This window comes from Panthera uncia, chromosome A2, assembly GCF_023721935.1.
Source record: "Panthera uncia isolate 11264 chromosome A2, Puncia_PCG_1.0, whole genome shotgun sequence".
Classification (NCBI taxonomy): Eukaryota; Metazoa; Chordata; class Mammalia; order Carnivora; family Felidae; genus Panthera; species Panthera uncia.
Window position 1 is genome coordinate 11925775 of NC_064816.1, and position 22998 is coordinate 11948772.

General features: G+C 58.2%; 4 protein-coding genes across 6 annotated transcripts in view; 2 read left to right on the plus strand and 2 right to left on the minus strand.

The window, feature by feature from the left end:
* Positions 1-2079: 2079 nt before the first annotated feature.
* Positions 2080-8757, minus strand: ABHD8 (abhydrolase domain containing 8). Of its 2 annotated transcripts, XM_049640177.1 has the most exons (6): positions 8541-8757; positions 7765-7837; positions 6581-7328; positions 4358-4528; positions 3999-4215; positions 2080-2766 (listed from the first exon to the last, which is right to left on the minus strand). In XM_049640177.1, exons 3-6 carry the CDS (start codon positions 7318-7320, stop codon positions 2596-2598), a joined length of 1299 nt encoding a protein of 432 aa, XP_049496134.1. In that variant the 5' UTR covers positions 7321-7328; positions 7765-7837; positions 8541-8757; the 3' UTR covers positions 2080-2595. The 2 variants fall into 2 exon arrangements, with proteins under 2 accessions (XP_049496134.1, XP_049496133.1); XM_049640176.1 differs by lacking the exon at positions 7765-7837.
* Positions 8758-9021: 264 nt separating this feature from the next.
* Positions 9022-11724, plus strand: MRPL34 (mitochondrial ribosomal protein L34). The gene is made up of 3 exons (XM_049640181.1): positions 9022-9122; positions 10124-10750; positions 10989-11724. The coding sequence occupies exons 2-3, from the start codon at positions 10704-10706 to the stop codon at positions 11200-11202; spliced, it is 261 nt and encodes an 86-aa protein (XP_049496138.1). The 5' UTR covers positions 9022-9122; positions 10124-10703; the 3' UTR covers positions 11203-11724.
* A 1021-nt stretch (positions 11725-12745) lies between these two features.
* Positions 12746-20510, plus strand: DDA1 (DET1 and DDB1 associated 1). 2 transcript variants are annotated; one of them, XM_049640180.1, is made up of 5 exons: positions 12746-12878; positions 17395-17475; positions 17723-17774; positions 18601-18662; positions 19827-20510. In XM_049640180.1, exons 1-5 carry the CDS (start codon positions 12876-12878, stop codon positions 19935-19937), a joined length of 309 nt encoding a protein of 102 aa, XP_049496137.1. In that variant the 5' UTR covers positions 12746-12875; the 3' UTR covers positions 19938-20510. The 2 variants fall into 2 exon arrangements, with proteins under 2 accessions (XP_049496137.1, XP_049496136.1); XM_049640179.1 differs by lacking the exon at positions 12746-12878 and adding an exon at positions 12946-13452.
* Positions 20511-22334: 1824 nt separating this feature from the next.
* Positions 22335-22998, minus strand: part of ANO8 (anoctamin 8) — a 10677-nt gene continuing 10013 nt past the window's right edge. Inside the window, exon 17 of the mRNA XM_049639422.1 lies at positions 22335-22995. Coding sequence (XP_049495379.1) covers positions 22878-22995 — 118 coding nt within the window. The 3' untranslated portion in view covers positions 22335-22877. The remainder of the gene's footprint in view (positions 22996-22998) is intronic.

Consider the following 22998-nt stretch of genomic DNA (forward strand, 5'->3'; position numbering starts at 1 on the left):
TCAGAGCCCGGCACTGAGCCAGAGGCAGCCCGTCTGCCCTGGTGGAAAATCTCTTGGGGAAGGGAGGTGCCATGATGCTCTCCAGGGGCCGGCTGTGTGTGGTGATATGTGGGCAGAGCTGGGGAGGTCGACAGGGTGTGGGTGAGCGACCAGCCCTCCCCAGGATAGCTGTGCAACTCGGGCCTCTGGACATTGTTTCTCTGCCACTGTTTCCTCCACCATAAAATGGAATAAATAACCGCCACTTCCTGGCGATGCTATACCACATCAGACTTCACATATGCTTAGAGCTTTAGTAAATGCCAAGCTGTCATCCTGGTGAGGTGTTGGCGGGATCATTTTAGTTTCCAGAAGTAGCTTCTTCAAGCTTTCAGTGTATTTAGATTTGGGAGGATCCGCCGTCTCATTGGGTTGATTCCCCTGCCCATCATCGTGGCTCGGCGAACCAGGTCCTGAAGGGGGCGGGAGGTAACCTGCGCTGAGGTTCCCACCCGCCTCGATTCCTGCGGGCTGAGCCCCTGGCTACTCGTGGGGTGTGGCTGGTGTGGTAATTAGGGGCCAGGCCTCTGGAGTGGGTCGGGCTCTACCATTTTGTGTGTGAGTGGGGGGACTCAACCATTTTAACCGAACCAAAGAAACTTCTCTAAGCTTCTCGTTCCTCACGTGTAAGACCCGGAGGGCTCCCAGACCCGTCTCTTGGTAAAGTGATAGCAATGAAAAGTGTGCCATATGCCCAGGAATTCACCAAGAAGTCACTGGGAAAGAATCCAGAGACCCCACCCCCCCCCCCCCAAAAAGACCCCAAAGAGATGGGCTTTGTCTAACAGGGTTTCCCAAGGTGGACCCTAGTGTCATTTGAGGCCAAATTATTCTTTGCAGTAGGGGCCGTCCTGTGCATTGTAGGATGTCAGGACAGCATCCCTGGGCTCCACCCACTTCCTCCCATCCCCAGTTGTGGCAATAAAACATGTCTCCAGAATTTGCTAGGGGGGAACACTGTCTCAACCAGAACCCCACGCTAAACTAAAGGTGGGCTCACAAACCAGTGGGGAAAGGACCAAAGATGCAGTAACTAAAGGGACAATGCTCTCCCCTCACCGTCCACACAAGCCTCGAGACACATTAGAAAATACAGAAAAGGGGCGCCTGGGTGGCTCAGTCCCTTGAGCAATCACTTTGGCTCAGGTCATGATCTCAGGGTTTGTGGGTTTGAGCCCCACGTGGGGCTTTCAGCTGTCAGCACAGAGCCCACTTCGGATCCTCTCTCTCCCTCTCCCTCTCCCTCCCCCTCCGCTCCTCCCCCCTTCAAGTGTGCGCAGATGTGCCTTGGCTCTTTCTTAAAAATAGACATTTAAAAAAAAGAAGAATATAGAGGAGTGGGCGCTTGGATGGCTCACTTAAGCATCTGACTCCGGATTTCAGCTCAGATCACGCAGAGCCTGCTTGGGATTCTCTCGCTCTCTCCTTTCTCTGCCCCCCCCCCCCCCCACCGCTCCTGCTCTCTCTCTCAAAATAAGTAAATAAACTAAAAAGAAAAAAGTAAGAAAATATAGAAGAAATCCTTCTGCCCAAAATGAAAACAGACAGATTCATTGGCTCCAACATAAAAATTCTTCACGACAAAAGTGGCCTTAAACCAAGCTGGAAGATAAAGTGGATGGAGAGTAAAAGGTACCAAGTTGCCCTGTAGCGTGGGATAAAAGGGACTGAACGAACATGGTGTCAGGCACTTGGCACAGAGCTTTGTATACAGGTGGCACTCAATTATGGCTACTGCAACCCACGCAACAGCTACTGATCCTCACCTTAACCGCTGTGTGAACCTCAGTTGGACGGCCTCCTGCCTTCCAAGGACGGGGAGCTCACCGCCTGTCTCTGCTCTGGGAATACTGCCCAAGAAGCCCCTGCATTCTGAGGAGGGAGGGAGAACTCGGGAAGTAAGCCTGGACAGCCAACGCCCTTCCTTCTCTGCAGTTCAGCTCTGAGTGGGTGGGACCCTCATCAGCCCAGCCTGCAAGATGGGGAAACTCAGGCTCAGGACGACCCTGCCCTGCGGTCACCCAGCACAGGTCCGGACACTCAGATTGTCGCTTCTTTTTATTGAGTTACAAGTTGAGATGTGCAGGTTCAGTGGCGCCAGCCCCCCCATCCCTCCCCTCTCCCTTGGGCAACAACAGCTCCCAGCGCCAAGAGATGGGGGGGGGGGGGGCTCGGGCAATGAGGCGGGGCCCCAAGGGGCCCAGGATCAAGCACGGCTGACACGGAAGACAGAAGGGGGGTGGGGGGGCCTGCCTCGGCCGTGGCGTTGAGGGGCAGGGACTTCTGTACAAGGTCATCCTCCACGGGGGTTCTGGCTGCGGCCCCAAACACCGATGGGTCCGGCAGGATGGAAGCGGAGAGCGGTGTATCCACTTGGCTCCGGAGAATGCCGAGCCCCACCCAGCCGGCCTGGGGGCGTCTCCCTGCCCTGACTCCGCCCCCCGGAGCGAACAGCCCGCCCAGGTGGTCCACGCGGCGGACGTGGGGCTGCTCCTGGCTTCCTCCTGCTGCTCCGCGGCTTACCAAGCGATGCCCGATGCCCGGCCGGCCCAGCGGCTACTTCTTCTCTTCTGGGGGCGCGGGCAGGGGCTCGGGCAGGGCCTTGGGCGAGGGCTCGGGCTCCCAGAGCAGGAATTCATGGAGGAGTGTGTTGACCGTCTCCGGACACTCCAGCATCACCATGTGGCTGCCTTCATCAATGAGCTTCAGGAAGGCCAGCAGCAGGATCTGCGGGGAGGGGCACAGGCTCAGGGTGGCCAACGTAGAATGGTGCCTCGTGGGGCACCCAAGCCCACCCCCACGCCACGCCTGCAGCGTTAGGAAGTCCCTCCTATGCTCTTCCATCCAAGCTGGACGCAGAGAATTGCCTGCCGCCCCAGTGGAGCTCGACTCAGTATTCATTCAACATTTATTAGGTGCCTACGATACGTCCAGAGCAGGCTTTCTCAACCCCAGCACTGCTGACATTTAGGGCCAGATCATTCTCCGTGGTGGGGGCTGTGTCCCATGCCCTGTGGGATGTTGAGCATCGTCCCTGGCCTGGACCCACTAGATGCCAGTTAGCAGTGTCTCACTCCCCTCAGTCCACAGTGTGACAACTTTAAAAAGCCTCCAGATACTGCCTCATGTCCGTAGGGAGCAAATTCACTGCTGGGTGATAATCCCTGAGACAGACAGAAAGGCAAGGTCTCTCATGCTGGGAATCTTAACCTTGGCATTCCTGACACTTGTTAGGGGATCATTCTTTACCGTGAAGCCATTCTGTTCATCAAAGGATGTTGAGCAGCATCCCTGGCACCCACCCACCGGATGGCAAAAGCCCCTCCTCCCCATTCATGGCAACCAGAAGAGTCTGCAGACATTTCAGGGGCATCCGGGTGGCTCAGTCGGTTGGGCGTCCGACTTTGGCTCAGGCCATGATCTCAGGTGGGTTCGAGCCCCGTGTCGGGCTCTGTGCTGATGGCTGGGAGCCCGGAGCCTGCTTCGGATTCTGTGTCTCCCTCTCTCTCTCTCTGCCCCTCCCCGGCTTGTGCTCTGTCTCTCTCTCAAAAGTAAATAAACATTAAAAAAAAAAAAAAGGCCGCAGACATTTCTGAGGTCCCCCGGGGGCCAGAATCCTTGCTGGTTCAGAACTGCTGGTCCAGAGCTATTCCAAGTGCTGGGGATTCCACAACACTTTCCTGGTAGTCTCTGACCTAAAGATCCTCCGGCCCACCCTCTCCCAGAATTCTGCATTGCGTCCCTGGTCACTTACACAAACCCCAGCGGTAAAGAGCACCTTTGATGTGCAACGGGGAAAGCACAGAACCTAATACCTGTCCAGGGCAGCCCCACGTTCTGGATTCCTCCCTTAATCTTAGCTCTCAGTTTCCTGGGGCTGGAGCACAAGGCAGAGTCCACCTGGGGTGCACACACGGGGGGATCTGCGGGGCGTGGGGGCCAGGGTGCCAAGGCCCTACCTCAGCCATGCGCTGGTCTTCCTCCACCGGCACAAACTTGTCGTGCATGCCATGGACGAGCAGGACGGGCACAGTCAGCTCAGCATGGTAGACCTCATCGCCTTCGGGCCAGTACTGGCCGCTCATCATGGCTCGCAGAACGAAGGACGACACGTTGAACGCGTTGCCCTCTTTTAGCAGCTGCTTCTCTTTGGCTCCTTGGCGGGCAAAGCCGGCCCTGGTGGTGGGGAGGCATTCCTGGGGCCCTCATGCCAGCTTGGGCCACCAGGGGTGCCCCGCAATGCCAGTCCAGCAGTACAGCGCCCCCTCCCGCCCAACTCGGGGAGATGCCAGGGTTGGCCAGGGCCAGGGTCACTCACTTGAGAAAGCTCCAAGCCAGGCAGGGCGACAGGCAGTGCAGGACGCACGTGGGCATGTTGAAGATGGAACAAAAGCTGGGTTCCAATGCCGTGGGGCCCCCGCCGTTGATCATGATCACCTTGTGCACCAGGTCTGGGTACTCGTGTGCCAGGAACGTGCAGAAGGAGACACTGTCGGTGGGGAGGGTTGAAGGGTGGCAGTCAGCAGGATACAGTAAGTGAGGGAGTTCATGCCCTCCCTCACTCAGAGGCAGGTCCTCGAGGGCCAACATTCCTCCCCAGGGGCCCATGGGCACTGGATGGGAGGGATGGGTGTGGCATTTGAAATGCCCCCAAATTGGGGCGCCTGGGTGGCTCAGTCGGTGAAGCGGCCGACTTCGGCTCAGGTCACGATCTCGCGGTCCGTGAGTTTGAGCCCCGCGTCGGGCTCTGTACTGACCGCTCAGAGCCTGGAGCCTGTTTCAGGTTCTGTGTCTCCCTCTTGCTGACCCTCCCCTGTTCATGCTCTGTCTCTCTCTGTCTCAAAAATAAATAAAAACGTTAAAAAAAAATTTTTTTTAAAAAGAAATGCCCCCAAATTGCAAGACTATATATGTGTTGAGGGTAAATTTTTTTTCTTCTTTTTTGGAGAGAAGATCCAAATCCAGAACTTTCCTCAGATCCTCAAAGCCACCATGACCCCCAAAGGGGTAAGAGCTACTTATTGTCAAGTGTTAAGGAAGCAATCCAATGAAATCCTTTGGTTTCCCAGAGAAGGTCCCTGTTTCCTATGTATCCCTTCCCTTTAAGGATAGTCTGTCTCCAGCTTCTGAACGTGGCACGTCAGCCTGCCTTATGCAGGGGGAGAGGTGCAGCCTGAAGAGAGAGCCCCCAGGGGTCCAGTTCCTGTGGGCTATAGCCATTCTGTTTTGTAAACTAGTAAACTAGTAACTAAGTTCACCATTGGGTACATTTGTAAATTATTTAGCAAATAAAGTTTTACGGGAACACAGCCACACCCACTGGTTTACAATTATGGCTCTCTTTTTGCTATGGCGTCCTGCAAACCTAAAATGTTTACTCTCTGGCCCATTGAGAAAAAATTTGCCAACCCTTGCTGTAAAGAGGGACAGGATACGATCAAGAGTGAGGTGGGCTTAACTGTGCCAGGGTGGCTCAGTCCAGTAAGTGTCCGACTTCGGCTCAGGTCATGATCTCACGGTTCGTGAGTTTGGGCCCCACGTCAGGTTCTGTGCTGACAGCTTAGATTCTGTGTCTCCCTCTCTCTCTCTGCCCCTCCCCTGCTCACGCTCTCTCTCTTTCTCAAAAATGAATAAACGTTCAAAAAAATTATTAAAAAAAAAAAAGAAAAAGGAGAGAATAGTACCCCTTGGCAGTGATCAGGCACCAAGGTCCAGTCTCCAACGGAGTGAGCACTCACCTAAGTGCCAGATGGTGTTATCTATCACCCCTTTAAGGGAGAGTGAAAATTACAGCAACCTGCGTCCTTGGAAAAAGACTTTACAGGATTCTAATTAGCCCTTCCTTGGAGGCCTTGGGGTCTTCAGAGCAACTGCTTTTTGAACTTGAAGACAGTGGTTCTCAGCCAGGGGTGATTCTGCCGGCCAGGGGGCCCGGGGCAATATTTGAAGACGCTTCAGATTGTCATGAACATCACCAGGCCATTGCGCCAGTGGCAACCAGCGGGTAGAGCCTAGGGATGCTGCTGCCACACATCCAACAGCCACATGAAAGCCCCTCACGGAGAAGAAAGACCTAACCCAAGATACCAGCGGTGCCGGGGCTGAGAAACGCTGCTTTAAAACGATATGAAACGAGGGGCGCCTGGGTGGCGCAGTCGGTTAAGCGTCCGACTTCAGCCAGGTCACGATCTCGCGGTCCGTGAGTTCGAGCCCCGCGTCAGGCTCTGGGCTGATGGCTCGGAGCCTGGAGCCTGTTTCCGATGCTGCGTCTCCCTCTCTCTCTCTGCCCCTCCCCCGTTCAAGCTCTGTCTCTCTCTGTCCCAAAAATAAATAAAAAACGTTGAAAAAAAAAATTAAAAAAAAAAATAAATAAAACGATATGAAACGGTAGCAGTGGCGGGAATCCCTATCTTGTTACAGATGTTAACGAGATGTTTTCAAGGAGAGGAAGCAGCGTTTTGGCGAGGGGGTGTCCCGTCCTGGCCGCCCCCCCCCCCCCCCCCCATCTCTCACCCCCATCCCCGCCCCAGCGTCGGCTCACCCGTAAGAATGTCCAATGAGCACGTTGCGCTTCTTGGCGTACCGCTTAAAGATGGCGCGCATGTCCTCTGCCAGCGCATAGAAGGTGTAGGCTGCGGCCACCTGGGGCGCGGAGCTGGCCCCGTGACCGGCCAGATCGGGTGCCACCACCTCGTAGCCCAGGCGCACAAAGAAGTCCAGCTGCTCCTTCCAGATGGCCAGGGAGCCGCCCACACCGTGGATGAAAAAGAGCACCACATCGGCCTGGGCACCTTTGCAGCTTGTGATGCGCTTCTCACAGTCAATGTGGATGGTGCGCTTGGGGCGCCGGGTTCGCCGCCGGCGGCCACCACTGCCACTTCCGGCGCTGCCCGAGCCCGAGCGGCCGTCACTGCCTGCCGGGTCCGCCAGCTCCACCTCTAGGGCGGCCGGCGGCTCCCCGGAGCCATTCTGCCCGTGCAGGAGGTCAGCACGGGGTGCCCGGCCCAGGTTCTCCACCAGCAACCGCCCGTTGCGGTACACGGTAATGCGGCGCTGGCAGCGGACCAAGCCAGACCGGTCCCCCTGGGCAGCATCTGGCAGTGGTGGAGGTGGGTTGGGGGCTGGAGCAGGCCCGGCATGCTTCACCCGCAGCACACGGCCAGGCTTGACCTCCACAAAGGTGTAGCCATCACTGGACTCGACGCTCTCCAGCGGCCCCACAGCGTTGGGGGGTGCGCCCAGTAGGCAGCAGAAGATCCCGTCGGTCACCCCGGTCAGCATGGCGTGTCCTGGAAGTGGGGCCACATCCATCTCAGGGGTCATCTACATGAGGAACCCTCCACCCCCACAGCACCCAATCCCTGCACCTGGGGCAGGTGAGCTGCGCTAGGAGGTACCTTCTGGCCCCCAGTGTTTGGAGGGCGACAGCCAGTCAAGCACCAAGATGTTTAGTCTAGTCAGTGCCTGCATGGTGGCTGGCCACCCTCCTGGGCTAACCTAGTCTATCCTGGAGAGAAGGACCTGGCTATGGCTGACCCCAAGAGGTGTCCATAGGGAAGGTGGTATAGTCAGGGGGTGCTTCTTGGAGGAGGAGACATTGTAGCAAATGAGGACACCTCCCCCCCAGCTGAGGATTATAGCAGTTATGGCTTCCTAAACCCATTCATTCATTCATTCATTCACTCATCCATCCATCCATTCATGCACACACTCTCACTAACTTACTTTATACTTCTGAAGGCACCTAAAAAGGTGCAGATTCCAGCGAGCCCCCATCCCAGGCCTCTGAACCTGGCTCCTGAAAGGTGAGGCCCTCAGGGAGGGAGTTAGGGACTGATCTCCAAAAGGCCTTGTCCAGCTCCCCGAGACCCAGACTGGGTCTGTTTCACAGAGGGGCAAGCTGAAGCCCGGACACTCTGTACGCCCCCCCGACCCCCAGTCAGTGCTCTGGTTTCTGGGGGGTCTGACACACAATTCCCAAAGGTGATGAGGATGGAGAAGGTAAAACCCTCCCTGGGGGCCTCCAGGCCTCCATCCTGCTCCCTGGGCTACCCCCCCTCCGTGTCCATGGCAACCACAGGCTGTTACATAACTCAAGGGGGATACCCGTGCAGCGCACCCCCATTGTCTAGGGCCTGGAGATGGGACGAACCCCTCCCCCGTCCCCGTCCCCATCCTGTGAGCCCTGGGGATAAGACACGCCAAAGGCACGGCCTGTGATGGCCCAGACTTGATGATAGAGGGGGAGCAGGTCTCGCCTCTCACTCCACTGAGATCCCAACCCTGGATTGCGGAGGGGGACGCAAATGCGCCACGCCAGGTCCCCTCCCCAGAGGCAGATCCCTGCCTCTCGGTTGCTAGTCAGCCCTGCGGCGGGGTTGAGGCCACTGGGGCTCCGTGGGTTCCTAAGAGCCCGAGCACTGGCTTTGTGCACACCCCCTTCCGAAGTGGAAGCCCCGGGGACCTCGTGTCCCCCCTCCCAGAGCCCACTCCCCGCTCACCTCATCGAGGGCCCCGTAGCCCAGGGCAGGGCGGAGGAGTCCCGGGCGGAGAATCCTGCGTCCGCCTGCGGCGCCGTTTTACATGGTGGCACGGGGTCGACCCAGGCGCGTCTACGCGGGCAGCCTCGGGCCCACGGCGGTCAGCGCGGGGGCATCCCGCGGCCGCTCGGAGAGCCGGCCCTTTAATGCTCTCTCCGGGGGGGGGGGGGGGGGGGGGCCGCATGCCGACGGTCAGGCACCTCGGCCAATCACAGCTATGAACCGACCTGGCCTAGTTAGACTGCCAATCATAGGCCGCAGCTCGGGGATGGAGGCGGGCTCATGAAGTAACGACCCCGCCCCCTTTAGGGGCTTAACAAGGTGGAGGGAGGGATTGGGCCTGGCCCCAAGGCCGAGAAGAGGGCCCAAACTGGGGTCTGCGGAGCTCCCGGGAGGTAGCAGCTGGAGCCCTTTACTGCGAAGAGGATCCCCTCGGCTAGCCTATGCCTCCAAACTGCCCTGTACCCTCCAAAGGGGGCCCCATGGTCCTCTCTCTGTGCTGACCTTTCTGTTCTAGAGGTTCCCAGATCTTTCCAATTTCAGGTGGGGAAACTGAGGCTCATGAAGGGCACAAAGTCACAAGGCAAGATGTCGGACTGTAGGGCAGAAGTGGACTTAAAACCACGGCTTTGTGATATCAAGTCCCGGAAATTATTATTCGCTAAACCTTTAAACAGATGAATTGGAATTTCACAGACGAGCCAGTTTAACCGTTGGTCAATTTAACCGGTGACTCCGTGGTCCCAGCTGGAGTCAGAGATCCCAAGGTTCAAATTCAGTCTCTGCCCTTTGTTGATATGTGACCTTGGGCCAGCCACTTTTCTGAGACTCCTTATTTCTCTATGAAATTAATCCCCTGAGTTTGCTATGCAGCTAAAAACACCCAGCACGATAAGTGCTCGATACATTATTGACACTATTATTGTACTGGTTTAGTAGTGTAATACTACTCACTTAGTAGTGGTTTGCTAAGTGATGGTGCAGGTAGGATGGACTTCAGAGGACAAGGGGTTAACCATTCCTTGCCCACTCCCAGCTCCTGGAATTTGCTGCCAGAGCTGGAATAGGTCCCACCACCCACTCTTGCCCACTCAGGGTGCTCCTGGGAGACTACAGTTGATTCATGCAGTAAACAGTCCCCTTCGCCCCTCTCTGGGCCCTCCAAGTTGGGAGATTCTGGGGAGCCTGCAGCGACTCAGCCCCAAGCCTGGCCCTTGAGGGGTCCCTGGGCTTTTGGGAGAGTCTGGGGAGAGCTATACGGGGGCACGGTTGGGCCAAAGGGAGGGAGGGGGTTGGGGAAGAGGAAAATATCCGAGGATTTTAAAAGATGAATGGGGACGGGGGAGATGAATAGGGGAACATCAGGCATTGGAAAGTGTCGCTGAAATTTATTGTGTGTGTGTGTGTGTGTGTGTGTGTGTGTATGGAGGGCTTCATATGCTTGCCAGAGGAGCTGGGTATTTTTCGTGGGGCAATGGGGAGCCATAGAAGTTGTGTGAGAAGGGAAAGGGCTCAGATATGAGTATTAGAAAAAAATTTTCTAGGGCCTGAATGGAGCCACCACCAAGGGCAAGCTTGAAACCCATGAGTTTTACACTGAGAAACTGAATCCCCGAGAGGAGCAGGGACCACCCCAAGGACATCCGGCCAACATCAATTCAGGTCTCCTGGGCACCCCGCCAAAGAGCAGAGACTTGGCTGGGCCCTTAGAAATGCTGCCAGCCAGCTGTGTGCCATCTGCCTGCCTCCTGCTGGGGAAGGAGGATCAACCAGCCGTTTCCTGAGGCTGCCCCCAGCTGCGCCCACGGTCACCTCCCGGCACCCTCTGCTGGTCGACGGGAGAAGGAACGACGGCTCCCAGCAACGTCTTGTACGCAGGCGCATGCCGAAGAGGTGCCGTTCGTCTGCCACCTGTTGGTCGACATGAAGAAGTACACTCCCTTGCCTGTAAGGACGCGCACACAGATGGGACGCAGGCGCAGAACTGCAACTCCAGGAGGACCCGGTGGCCATTGGGCTCCGCCGTAGGAGAAACTACATTTCCCATAAGTTTTCGCACTGCAGCGGCAGAGCGTATAAGCTTTGGAATAGCCGGCGTGGGGACCGCGCGACGGGCGGCTGGACATGGCTTTCTTGGTCGGATCCCTAGGTCGCCAGTTGGGCCGCCTGAGGTGAGTCCTTACGGGGATCCTTCCCCAAATTTGGAAGTAACGGCGGTGTCCGGCGCTGGTGCCAGCTGTATACGGACAACATGACTTGCCAACGCCTTGCGCCTTTATGGAGCGCCTCTTGCAGCCAGGCTCCGTCCCGGCACGGATAGGGAAGCCGAGGCTCCAGACTGGTTGAGCGTCCCGCCGAAGTCACAGAGCTCCCCCTCTGACCTTTCGCACCGTCTCTCTACCCCCGCAGGTGGCTCCAGCCCCGGGCCTGGCTGGGGCTCCCCGACGCCTGGGGACTCCTCGCCGCACAGCAGAACCGGGGAAAGGCGCGCGGGAACGAGTATCAGCCGAGCAACATCAAACGCAAGCACAAACACGGCTGGATCCGGCGCTTGAGCACGTCGGCCGGCGTCCAGGTCATCCTTCGCCGCATGCACAAAGGCCGGAAGTCTCTGAGCCATTGAGGATTGCGACGCCGACCGCGGGACCCCCATTAAAGCCTTTGTCTCTCCAGGGACCTCTCTTGCTGTTGCTTTTGTGGGGAGCCCGGACGACTCAGACATGCGTGCACCTCAAATTGTGGGGTTGGCCCAGGGGGAGAAGTCTGGGGCTGGACTGAGAGTGGGAGTAGGAAGTCAGACCTAGTCCCTTTCTACGATTTTTGAATTAGGAAGAATTTTGAACATACGGCAACAGCCCACTGAGTAGCACAGTGAACCCCGTGTACTCTGTACACAGCTCTGACCACCAGTTACCCACAACCCACCTGCCCCCTCCTGTGTTATTTTGGAGCAAATCTCAGGCATCGGGTTATTTCTTCTGTAAGTATATCAGAATGCATCTCTTCTAGAAAAAGCCTTTTTAAACACTCCAGGCCTGGTGACAGGCCTTTTAAGGACATAACCAAAACAACTTTTCACACCTAAAAAAATGGTTAACGTTGTTCCTTAATATCATTAAGTGTCTAATAAATGTCCGAATTTCCATTTGTCTTCTACCTGTCATAATTTTCCACAGGTCTGGGGAGGCTTGTGGGGAGGGGGTTGGTGTTGGAATTCACTTGCTCCTTGGGGATGCGTTGTATGACCTTGAGCAAAGGCCTTAACCCTCTGAGGCTCATTTGGCTTCTATGAATTGAGGTGCTTGTTTCTCCTTTGCTGTGTTGTTGGAATAATAATACTTCATAGTTTCCACTTAATACTACTGAGTATTTCCTATGTACTGGGTGTCGGGTCCTTGTCCTTGGCAGGCTATCAGTCTGGTGGGCAGGGTAGGAGCACTTGATTTGTACCCAGGCAGCTCGGAGACAGCGGAGTCGGGGCTGAGAGGAGGATTGCGAGGGCTGTGGGACTCTAGAGGAAGTGCCTGGCTTAGACTTGGGAAGAATGAAATCAGAGAAGGCTTCCTGGGAGAAGTACCAGGATCGGGGAGGGCCCAAAGGGAGAAGGGATTAGACCCCGGTGTCAAGATAAAAGGTGCCTGAGAGATGCCGGAGGGTTCCAAAATTCGGGGCCAGGGAGATGGGACTGCATCCCTGGGGGACTGGGGAGCCACGGGGGCATTTGGACAAGAGAATCTGAGCTGTCAGTTGAAAGATATTAAGCAGCAAGTGCAGAACAGTTTAGATCTGTTAACAGGTTAGGACCCTAGGGAGGAGGCTGGGAGTGTTACGGTGGGTCCCTGTCTTCCGGGGCTGCTGTGGAAACTCCATGAGCCACCATATGAAAAAGTGAAGTAAACGCTAGAAAGTCGAGAGACTAGCGGAACCTCCCGGAGTTGTGGACTACAAATCCCAAGAGACTTCGGGGGCACGGCCTCCGCCCACTTCCGGATTTTGCGCCTTCGCCTCCAATTCCCGGGCGGGGTTTTGCTTCCTCAACCGAACTTGACCACCAAAGGAGGAGGTATGGTGGCCAATGGACGCGTGACTTAGTGGGATCTGGCCAATGGAAGCGCGCAGAGGCCGCTATCCTTGGGGCGGGGCTAGAGTGCAAGCCAATGAGGGGGGGCGGCGGCGCCATCAGTGTGGGCTGTGCCGTGGCTGGAAGTTACTGTGCGGCGGCGGCTAAGAAGGCGGCTGTGGTGGCGGCGGCGGTGGCTGAGGCGGTGGCTGAGGCAGCGACGGAGGAAACAGAAGATGGTGAGAGAGGCTGCCGGGCCCGTACTCCCCCTCCGTTCGACAAAATGGCGCCGCGGGCCCACCCACCTTTAGTAATCCCTGAAGCCCCTCACCTCCCAGCCCGGCCCCCTCAGGCCCCGCCCCGCCTCTCGCTCTGCCCTATAACCTTCAACCTCGGGACCCTGCTGTGAGCTTCCTGCTGACCCCACCCCAGCTCCTTCTCTCCGACCCCTGACCCCATGTAGGCTTCCAGGCCCTGACAACCCATTCATTTCCGGGTCGCTGCTCCCCCGGAAATCGGTGGGGGTGGGGATGGGGTCTCCCGAGACCCCCCATTTCAGGCCTTGTCCTCAGCTTCCCCGGCCTGGGTGTCTCCAGTTCATGAGGATTTGGGAAGCTGGCCTGGGCGTTGGGGAGGGGGAGGGGGCTTGACTTCGTGACATGTGGGGCTTTGTAGCCAAAGGAAGTGCGACATCACAGACTGCCCAGGTCCCCCAGAGCCCTGATCCCACCCCCAGGATTCCGGGCCCGGACCTGCCCCTAGGAGGGAGCAACTTCATCTCTCCGATCCCAGGCCTTTCTGCGTTAAATGGAGGTAGCAATAGTCCAGACTTGATAGAGTTGTGACAATTGAGAGAACTGATTTCGTGAAGGGCTTAGGACAGTGAACGCTCAACAGATGAGCTGGGTGACTTGGGGCTGGTGACATCTTCTCCCAGCTGGCTTCTCATCTTGAGGTGGGAATAATGCCAGCTGGTTGGGCCATGTGCTCATCCTGGATTTGGTTATAGTGGTTCTTTGGGGTCCGTCCCCCAGCCTGCAGAGTGGGATGGTGACTTGGCATCAGAGTTGTGCTGAAGGCCCCACCCCCACCCCCGAGCTGACAGAGGTGATGCAAGCTTTTGCAGGGCAAGTCAGAACCCCGTGGTCCCTGGACCCAGGGCCCGAGCCCACAACCCACGGGATGTGGTGAGGGATAGGCAACAGAAGTAGGAGAGGGGAAAGCGGGTCCTTAGCACGCAGGTCCCCAAGCCTGGGTGTTGTCCCTTGACTCATTGCTGCAATCTCGTCCCCCACGTCCAGTCCATAAGAAGTTCTGATGGCTTTGCCTCTAGGATGCATCGTGAATTCGTCCACAGTTCCCTACCCTGGTCTAGGCCCTGCCACCACTTGTCTGGACGCCCGCCCCAGCCTCTTCCCTGGTAACCTTACCTCCATCCTGCCCCCCCCCTCCCCCGCCCCGGCAGCCTGTAATTCACCCAGAACCAGAGCGAGCTTGTCACTTAAAATGTAAATCTCATTATACCACTTTCTAGCATATAAGATACTCTAGCGCTTGCTTGCTTGCTTTCTTTCTTTCTTTCTTTCTTTCTTTCTTTCTTAATGTTTATTTTTGAGAGAGAGAGGGAAAGTTTGTGCAGGAGTCTGAGCAGGGGAGGGGCGGGCGTGGGTGGGAACAGAGGATCTGAAGCAGGCTCAGCGCTGAAGGCAGAGAGCCCCAAGTGGGGCTCCAACTCAGGAACCCGTGAGATCTTGACCTGAGCCGAAGTCTGATGTTTAACCGACTGAGCCACCCAGGTGCCCCACTCTGGGGGTTTCTTGTAACCCAGATGAGACCCCAGCTGCCCCCTCGCCCCCAAGGCCCCGTCTACCTCTGTGATCTCATCTCTCCTGTTCTCATCTCTTCCCTCAGCTCCAGCCACACTGTCCTTGTTTTCATGTCCCCACACTCTTGAGTCCCTTCCACCCCAGGGCCTTTGCATCTGTTGCTCCTTCTGCCTGGAATGTTCTTTCTCCTGTGAACATCACCCCCTCGGAGGAGCCCTTCCTGACTTCAGGAGGCCCCTTGTCTCTCGTCTCTTGGCACATTATTTCTTTTCCTCTCTCTTTGGGTGGGTTCACTGGTGGACTGCCTGCCTGGGGATGGCACACACATGTTCGGTGAGTGTCTGCTGAGGCAGGTGCACGGCTTCTGGGCCCAGCTTTGGCTAGGATTTGGCCGGCTGGCGTGAGGATTTCTCTCCTGTGCCCGAGGCCTTGTTTTCCTGCTTGGCTGGCAGGAAGTACCGGTCATCCCATCTTCATTCATTTATTCAGCACAGACACACTGGTGCTAACAGCTGGCCTTCAAGGGAGCTCTGCGAGAAACTCTTTCCCGGGCTGGGGGGCCACTTGCCCCAGGTCACCCAGCCAATGAGGGGCCCGACCGGGATTGAGTGCAGGTTGTGGGGTTTCTGCACCTTTCACCACTCTGCCACCTGGCTCCATGTGAACCCTGCCAGGGGTCCAGGATGGAGACAGCCCTGCCCTGCCCTCTGCCCTCAGGGAGGAGCCAGTCCAGCGAGGGAGATGGACATAGAAACGAGTGACCTCATCGGGGTGTGATTTTGGCTCTAGCAGAGGTTCTCAAGGCGTGGGGAGAGGGAAGGGGCCGAGGGGGTTCGGAGCTGAGCAGAGAGGTTGGTGGGTGTTTCCAGCATGGAGAAGGGAGGGGCACTCTGCGGGGGTGGCCCAGGACCAGCACAGATGGAGGGGCTTTGTGGCAGGAGGACAGCATGGGTCAAGCCGAGCCAGGGCTTTGGAGGGGCTTGAGCAGGGACAGGAGCCCCTCGTCACCCTTCAGGTCTCAGTGCCTGCATCATTGCCTCTGGGCAGCCCTTCCTGAGCCCCCGAATCAGTCACAGCTTTCCCCAGTGCTGTCCTGGATCTCACAGTCCCCTCCCGACACCCTGTCCTCATGGCCACTCAGGACTCACCAGCTCTTCGAGTCTCACCTGTGTCCCTGTGTACTCCGTGCTTCCCAGGGCCGAGAGCGGGTCTGTTGTGCCTTCCCCCCAGGGCCCCGCTGCCTGGTGCAGGGCCTGCCACATAGTAAGAGCCTGAGGAAAACCTTGCTGGATGGATGAATTTGGCTCCGCCGTCTGGGGTGGAATTGGGGCAGGGGTCCTGGGATGGAGGAGGCAAATTTGAGGGGCTTTGAGCTGGCTCCGGGGCAGTGGGTCACCCAGACGTCACGCCTCCTGAGTGGGTGGGGGAGGCTGACCCACACTCCAGCTTCCCTAGCTGGTCCGTGCCGCCGAGGTCTCGCTAGGGCCCAGGAGAGGGAGGGCTGGGCCCTACAGAGGTGGGAACACCTGCTCTCACCTGCCCTAGAGGGTGGGGGGCATCACCTGGACAGCTGCTTCCCTGACATTGCTGAGTTCTGGCTCAGGTATGCGGATGGATCTCCCAAGGGAGGGTTAATGTGACCTGCAGGGCCTCTGAGGCCTTGGTTTTCAGGAAGGGAAACTGAGGCACTGGCATGTCGTGTAAACAAGGAGCTTGGCCTCTGAGGTAGGGTGAACCTGGGTAAAATCTGGTTTCTTGTTTTCTTGGTGGGGCTGGGTGAACGCAGACGAGGACCATGTGACCTTTCTGCCTCCATTTCCTCGTCTTTATTATGGGGTGACTCCAGCCCCTGGCGGGCCATGTGAGGAACCCCTGCCCACCTGCCCCACTCCAGGCTTGATGACAGCGCCGCCCTCCTGTTCTGCTAAGAAGTCACCCCAAACTCTTGGCCATCATCCTTCCCCAAGCATCCCTCAGGCTCTCGTGCCTCAGTTTCCTGAGGTGGACCTGGCTCTCACTGGCCTTTCTCGCCCCCGTCTTATGGCTGAGAGTCACTTCCTTCCCAGAATCAGGGCCTTTCCCCTCCAGAAAGCTCACCCTTTCTTGCCCAGCTCATGCCAAAGTGTCAGAGAAAAAGGACTTTCGATAGGTCAGGGCTGTGAATGAATTCTGGTGCTGGCTCCCGGCAGCCGCACGGGCCTGGCTCCGTGCCATGGACGGGCCATTCTCCCTTCGCGGAGCAGCCTCCAGGTCGGTGGACCCCAGGAGCAACCCCTGAGCTGACTCTTGTTCACAGACCTGTCTGCTTCAGTCCACACAGCATTTTCTGAAAAGCCCAGCCACCTTGAACAACCTGGTGACGGCGTGCTAAGACTTGGGTTTCTGAGTTTTCTTAGGACTTGGGAGCTCATTTGACCCTGGGTTCCCGTGTCCGTACAGCAGCAGCCTGTGTCCCGGCTGCCCTCTCCCCTTCACCCAGGGCCCTGCTCCCCCACCCCTGTTTACGGTCACTCTGGCCCACAGGGTCTTTTAGGGTAGCCGAGCCCTTTTCCATCCCAGGTCTCTGTCAAGGTGGGTATGTGGAAACGAGACCAGGTGTTTAATATTCGGCAAGCACAGAGGGAAGGTCTGGGCCCGGGTTCGACTCCCTGCCCTGCTCCTTGCTCAGCCTCCATTCTCCCTGCTCTCAGCTGGTTACAGGGCTGTTGTGAGGACCCCAGAAGAGAACGCTCACTTATCCCAGGGCTACTTTTTTCTGGTCCCAACAGTGTGCACCTCAGGTAGCCAGCTTAAGGGTGCATTCTGGAAAACGTCACGGGAGGACCTGAGGAAGGAAACTGGAAGTCAGCTGGAAGCCCAGTCCCACAGGCACCCCAGGGATGGCCCGACCTGCTGCCCTGTCTCACTTACCATCTTCCCTGTCTTCTAGGCAGATTTTTTGAAAGGCCTGCCTGTCTACAACAAAAGCAATTTTAGTCGATTTCACGCCGACTCTGTGTGCAAAGCTTCGGTGAGTACGCGTTCCAGGCGCTGGGAGTGGTTCTGGAGCTGCCGGGGTGGGGGGGGGGGGGGGCGGGGGCAGGGCACGACGTGGACACACCGTCGAGGTCCCGCCAGGAACGCAGGCTGGTCTTCGAGCCCGGCCCCGCCCACATCCTTGCACACCGTTGTCTTTGTGGGAGGGTGGGTGCCCAGGTGAGGGGTGGGGGACCCCAGTCAGCCCGCCTGCTCTCCTCACCTCCCCGGCTCTCCTGCAGAACCGTCGTCCCTCAGTCTACCTGCCCACACGGGAGTACCCATCTGAACAGAGTAAGTGGCCTCTGTCAGCCTGTCTCAGCCTGGCTGCCGAGGGGAAGGGCCCCAGGGCGGTGTGGGTGGTGAGCTCCGGGATGCCTGTCAGCAGCTGGAAGCCTGGCTTTCTCCGGGAGCCTCCTGATCTCCACATGCTGGCGTCCACATGCGGCCCCGAGGGGGCCCTCATTAGCTCTCATCTGCTGCTCGCCGGCCCCCTCCCCTTCACCTCCCATGAGTTTGGGTGTCCCCTGCCAGCACCGTGTCGCAGACCCTGAGCCGCGTACTGTGGGGAGGGGTCCCCGCCCAGCCTGGGGTGGGCAGCTCAGGGAGGGGGGGGCGGCCAGGTGGAGGGGCCCGCAGAGAAAGGCACAGAGCGCGCAGAGCAGGACGACCTGAAGGTTATCGTGGTTGTGTTTTATTTTAATTGTGAAAGGAACCTACCTGGACCCTGCTGGGTGGGTTCTGTGCTCACCGGGGCACAGCTGTATAGGTCTGTGTTCCTGGTCTGCCTGGACCCGTGTGCCGGGTTTCCTTCCCCGACCTGGGGGTGGAGCCCCAAGTGCGGCGGAGGTCCTGGGTCTCCCTAGGAAGCAGGGGCCCAGCTGGAGCAGCCGGCTCAGGCCCCCGGTAGTAGCTGTGTGTTGGAGCAAAAACACCAGGCTTCCCGAGCTCTCCCGTGCTGGGGGTGCAGACTCGGAGTCCCCACGCAGTCACCCAGGCGGAGCCAGGCTGGAGACCAGGGAGGGGCGAGGGCCTGTCCTGGGAGGGGCAGCGCAGGCCGGGGTGGGGGCTGGGCCACCTGCAGCCTCTTCCCGCAACTTTCTCCGCCTTTTCTCCTCAGTCATTGTGACAGAAAAGACAAACATCCTTTTGCGCTACCTACATCAGCAATGGGACAAAAAGGTAAGGTGCCTGGGGTCAGGTGCCGGAACTCATGGCAACGGTGGTGGCCAGCAGAGGGGCTCTGAGTGGGGGGTGTTTGGTGGCTGAATAGCAGTTTGCCAGGCAGTCTAGGGGAGGGAAGAGCATTTCAGAGCAGTGAACGGCGTGCCGAAGCCATACGGTTCTGGCGTTCAGGGATGGGTAGGAGCTTGTCAGGAGGTACAGAGGCCTGACTGCCGCTGAGGCCTGGCTCTCCACAGCCTGCCAGCATGGCCCGGGCAGCAAACAGACTTCAGTGTTACTGCCGAAAATCTTTGTTTAATGGTGAAATGTCACATGATTAAAGTTCCAGGCAATATGGGGCGCCTGGGCGGCTCGGGCGGTTAAGTGTCTGACTTTAGCTCGGGTCATGATCTTGTGGTTTGTGAGTTCGAGCCCGCATTGGGCTCTCTGCTGTCAGCAGAGCCCACTTCGGATGCTCTGTCTCCCTCTCTCTGCCTCCCTGCTCGCACTCTCTCTCTCTCTCAAAAATAACTAAACATTAAAAAAAAAAAATTCCAGGCAATACAACGGGGTGTAGTTGTAGTGAAAGGTCTTGCCACCCCCATCCCGAGGCTGCCTTTTTACACAGGACATTTTTTTCTTTTCCTTTAATGAAAACTCGCATGTGTTCTGCAACACAGTCTGGGGGTTTTTGCCTAACACTGAGCATCAGACAGCGGCCTGCTGTGGGTGAGGTTGGAGGAGGACCCCATGATGAAGGGACTGTTCTGAAAATCTCAGCTGCGTGGCCCACCCCGTCCTCCTCCCCAGCCCCGGCAGACCTGGGTACCCGCCGTGGGGGAAAGGAGATTTTCCCACACAGGCCTGCTTTCCTCTTCTGTGGCAACGCACGCCTTCCCTGGGTGGCTCATGGGTGCTCTCTGCCCTCTGGCTGGGTGGCTTATTCCTCAGTGTGTTCCGTGCAGAGCGTGGGTCACTGCCGGCCGTGGTGACTCCTCACAGGGCCCGGGAAATGCCTGGCAGTCTGGGGCTGGCGGTCCCGAAGACTGTGGCTCAGCCCGGGGCGGTCCGGCAGGCAGGAGAGGCCCTGGGCTGGGTGCCCAGCTCCAGGCCTGGCAGCAGGTTTTCAGGGGCTCGCCCAGATGAAGACTTACGCGCCCCCCCTTTTGCCCTGCCTCTCAGAACGCCGCCAAGAAGAGAGACCAGGAGCAAGTGGACCTCGAGGGTGAGAGCTCGGCGCCCCCCCGCAAGGTCGCACGGACCGACAGCCCGGACATGCACGAGGACACTTAAGACTCTCGCTCCCCACAGGCGCCTCCTGTCTTGTCTGCTCCTCGCCCGCCCGCCTTGTGTAAGCGCCCCCCACCCTGCCCCCCACCGGCCCGCCCCCCGCCCTACAATCCATACCACTTCCAACCTCATAGGAGCCGATGTATTTATTTTCCTTGAGTTTTTATTTATGCTGTAAAATGTACCAAGCGATGGTTAAAGGGGACGTCAGACCCAGTAGTGCGATGTTGGTAGATGCTTTTTAAAAAACATTGTTATTCACAACCCCTCCCCCCCAGAACCCCCTTTGTGCCCCCACAAGCCCCCAGTTCTCCGGAAGAACCAGAGCGTGTCTGCAAGGGCCTAGAGCCGGGGCCCTGCTGTGGCCCGGCAGCATGCGTGGGAGCCCTTCTCTCTGCTCCTGCTCTCCAGTCCGGGCCTTACAGACTTGGCTTGGACCTGTGTCGTGCCCAGGCTTTGCTCTGAATGTGTGCCAGGGGGAGAAGTCGGCATTTCCGGATCTTTCTCTTAAGTCATTTTATCATGGACTAGTGCGTGCTCCGTGTCCACCCCAATAAAAGGATCTTTCCTACTCGACCTCGCGTCTTGGCTCCGTATGCCTCAGCCCCAGAGGACGGAGTCACTGAGAGTCGTCTCATCACCACCAAGAGGAGCCAAGAGGGCCCCCCCACATGCTGGGGCCCTGGGAGCCACTGGATTCTCTCACGGGCCTGCTGTGGCCGCCTCGCTCAGAGCCAAGACCTGCCTGGACCCACCCCCCATGCCTCACCTGTCAAGGTGTCCCAGAGGACCAGGACACCCCTGAGAGATGGTCCGTGTTGCCAAGGACATAACTGTGGTCAGCCCCACACCCTGGATGCCTCGAGTCAGGGTGGTGTTCCCACCGGCCACTATGGAGACCGCCCAGGTGGCATGGCCTTGAGCGCCCCTGGTTCAGAGACGAGGCACATGGAGCTCTGAGGAATGCCCAGCCCTGGAGCTGTCGGTCAGCAAGTTACACAGCCACTGGCGGGCTGTCAGCCAGGCTGGGTTTGGGCCCGAGCTTGGAGATGTAGAGGGCATTCAGGCTCCAGGCAGAAGGTTTGAGGCCTCAAACACTGGGCCTGAGGCCAGGGGGAACGCTGCTTCTCCCCACCCACCAGCCCCAAGTGGGGGCCGTGGCCTGGGAGCTGAGCGCTACAGCCTTGAGGGCGGTGAGGGGTTGGGCTGTGGAGCTGGAAGGAATGCCAGGCTTTATGGGGTGCCACCAGATTATCACCGTGGAGGTCCCTGCCTGAGCCAGACTGCTCCAGCCTGGGCCGCCCGGCGCCTCCCACGGTGGAAGGTTCTGGGGGTCACCACCGAGCTGTGCCCTGTGGGGCCAAGGGGCTTTTCCTCCCAGCTTTGGGTGGCATTTACGCCTGTGTTGAGTCCCTGTGGTCACAAGGCAGGTGCTCACAAGATGCAAGCTTGCTCTCGGTGGTGCTGTGGTGGACTGAGTCCCCAGAGGCTCTCAGACTCCTTGGAATCCCCAGTCTCAGGGGTTGGTCTGACCTAGGCAGGCACTTGGTGTCACTGATGGTTAGTGAATAGACTTCAGCTTCAAAGCGTATGGGATAGTGAGAGCCGGTGGCACGCCTGCCCTCGTCTCTGTGGCCTCGGTTCCCCTGTGAGGGACTGGGTTAATCTCCTGTCAGTGTCAGCCACGGCTTGGGCAGGGGTCCCGAGGCCGTGGCCCACCTAGGCCTCCCTGTGGTCTCCCTGGTGCGGGTTTCCCTCAGCCAGCCTCTGCCCCGCTCTCCTGCCTCTGGGACCTCCCCTTATTCCTCTGCTCCTTCAGACACCAAACTCTGCCTTCCCTCACCTCTGTGCCTTTGCACAGGCTGCTCTCCTGCCTCCAGTGAACCCCGGTTTCTCTTTCACAGCCCTCCAAAGTGCCCCTGACTCACACTGGCTCCCCCTGGTCTCCTTCAGCCCCGGGGCAGGGCCCATCAAGCTCTGAGCCTTTGGATGTGGACATGCTTGAGGGGGAGGGGCCGCGTCCCATCCCTGACTACGCAACGAAGAGTCCCAGCAGCTTGGGTCTGACAGCAATCCCACAGTGGGGCATCCTGGCCACTCCCCAACGGCATCCCCAAAAGTGCCATCCCCTCAACATCGAGACTCGGGTGCCAGGTGCCTTCCGATTTTCATACCCCAAGTTCCTTTCACTGCTCTGGCTCCTCAGATGGCAGCCTGGGAGGCAGTTATCCCAGAAAGTGCGGCCTAGAGGACCGTGTCACCTCTCACCCTGCAGGGCCAAGGCCAACTCAGGACCTGGGCCTGGCACCCAAACTGCTGAGTCCTTTCGACACTTCGACACTTCGAGATGTCTTCCTTTGTCTAGGAAGCTGAAGCCAGGGCCTCAGGCTCTGCAGCTCCTCCCAGGGGCCCCAGGCCTGGACTCGGCCCCCAAATCTGGGCCGTCTCAGAGTTGGCGCAGTCTGGAGTTTTCCATCTGTGGCCTCAAGACCCAGTTCTTAGGAGGAGGCCCCCAAGGGTCACAGGATGGGAGGGGCACCCACCCTAGGCCTGCTAGGTCCCCAAAAAGCCGGCGCCAACTACAAGTCACTGGGCCCCCTGACCCCCTCCCTTCCACTGCTCTGTCCTCGGGCACTGTTGAAATATACTTTTTATTGCATTTCTGCCGTTTTACAAAAATATGACAAAATAAATTAAAAACAAATAAATAATCGCCTATTCTGTGTGTTTTCTGTTGGTTTTGGGGGGTTTCCTTTCCCCCATCCCGGTCGAAAGGAAAACGGCAGATGGGGGGGAGGGGCCCGGCCCCCAGCCCTGCCCCAGGATGGGGCAGCCAATACTGGGGGCCGTCGAGCCGAAGCGCGTTTTCTGGGTGGCGGCCGCCGCCCCGGTGCACGACTGATATTGCATATGAGAACAGGAAGGCAGGGCGGGCGGGTGGAGCTAATGCCAGCCGCTGGGCCAGCACACGGCCTGGGGGCGGGGGCTGGGGCTGGGGCTGGGCGAGGGCGCCGGGGGCTCCGGGGGCTCGGAGGTGGGCGGCAGCGGCGGGGGCGGGAGGCTG

Coding starts and splice junctions, on each gene's coding strand:
- ABHD8 (XM_049640176.1), bottom strand. CDS start 7,320: ATGCTGACCGGGGTGACCGACGGGATCTTCTGCTGCCTACTGGGCGCA. Junction 4,216..4,357: donor CTGGCTTGGAGCTTTCTCAA/GTGAGTGACCCT, acceptor CCCCACCACCAG/GGCCGGCTTTGCCCGCCAAG. Junction 2,767..3,998: donor AAGACCAGCGCATGGCTGAG/GTAGGGCCTTGG, acceptor CCCTCCCCGCAG/ATCCTGCTGCTGGCCTTCCT.
- MRPL34 (XM_049640181.1), top strand. CDS start 10,704: ATGGCTTTCTTGGTCGGATCCCTAGGTCGCCAGTTGGGCCGCCTGAG. Junction 10,751..10,988: donor CGCCAGTTGGGCCGCCTGAG/GTGAGTCCTTAC, acceptor CTACCCCCGCAG/GTGGCTCCAGCCCCGGGCCT.
- DDA1 (XM_049640179.1), top strand. Junction 17,476..17,722: donor ACTCTGTGTGCAAAGCTTCG/GTGAGTACGCGT, acceptor GCTCTCCTGCAG/AACCGTCGTCCCTCAGTCTA. Junction 18,663..19,826: donor ATCAGCAATGGGACAAAAAG/GTAAGGTGCCTG, acceptor CCTGCCTCTCAG/AACGCCGCCAAGAAGAGAGA.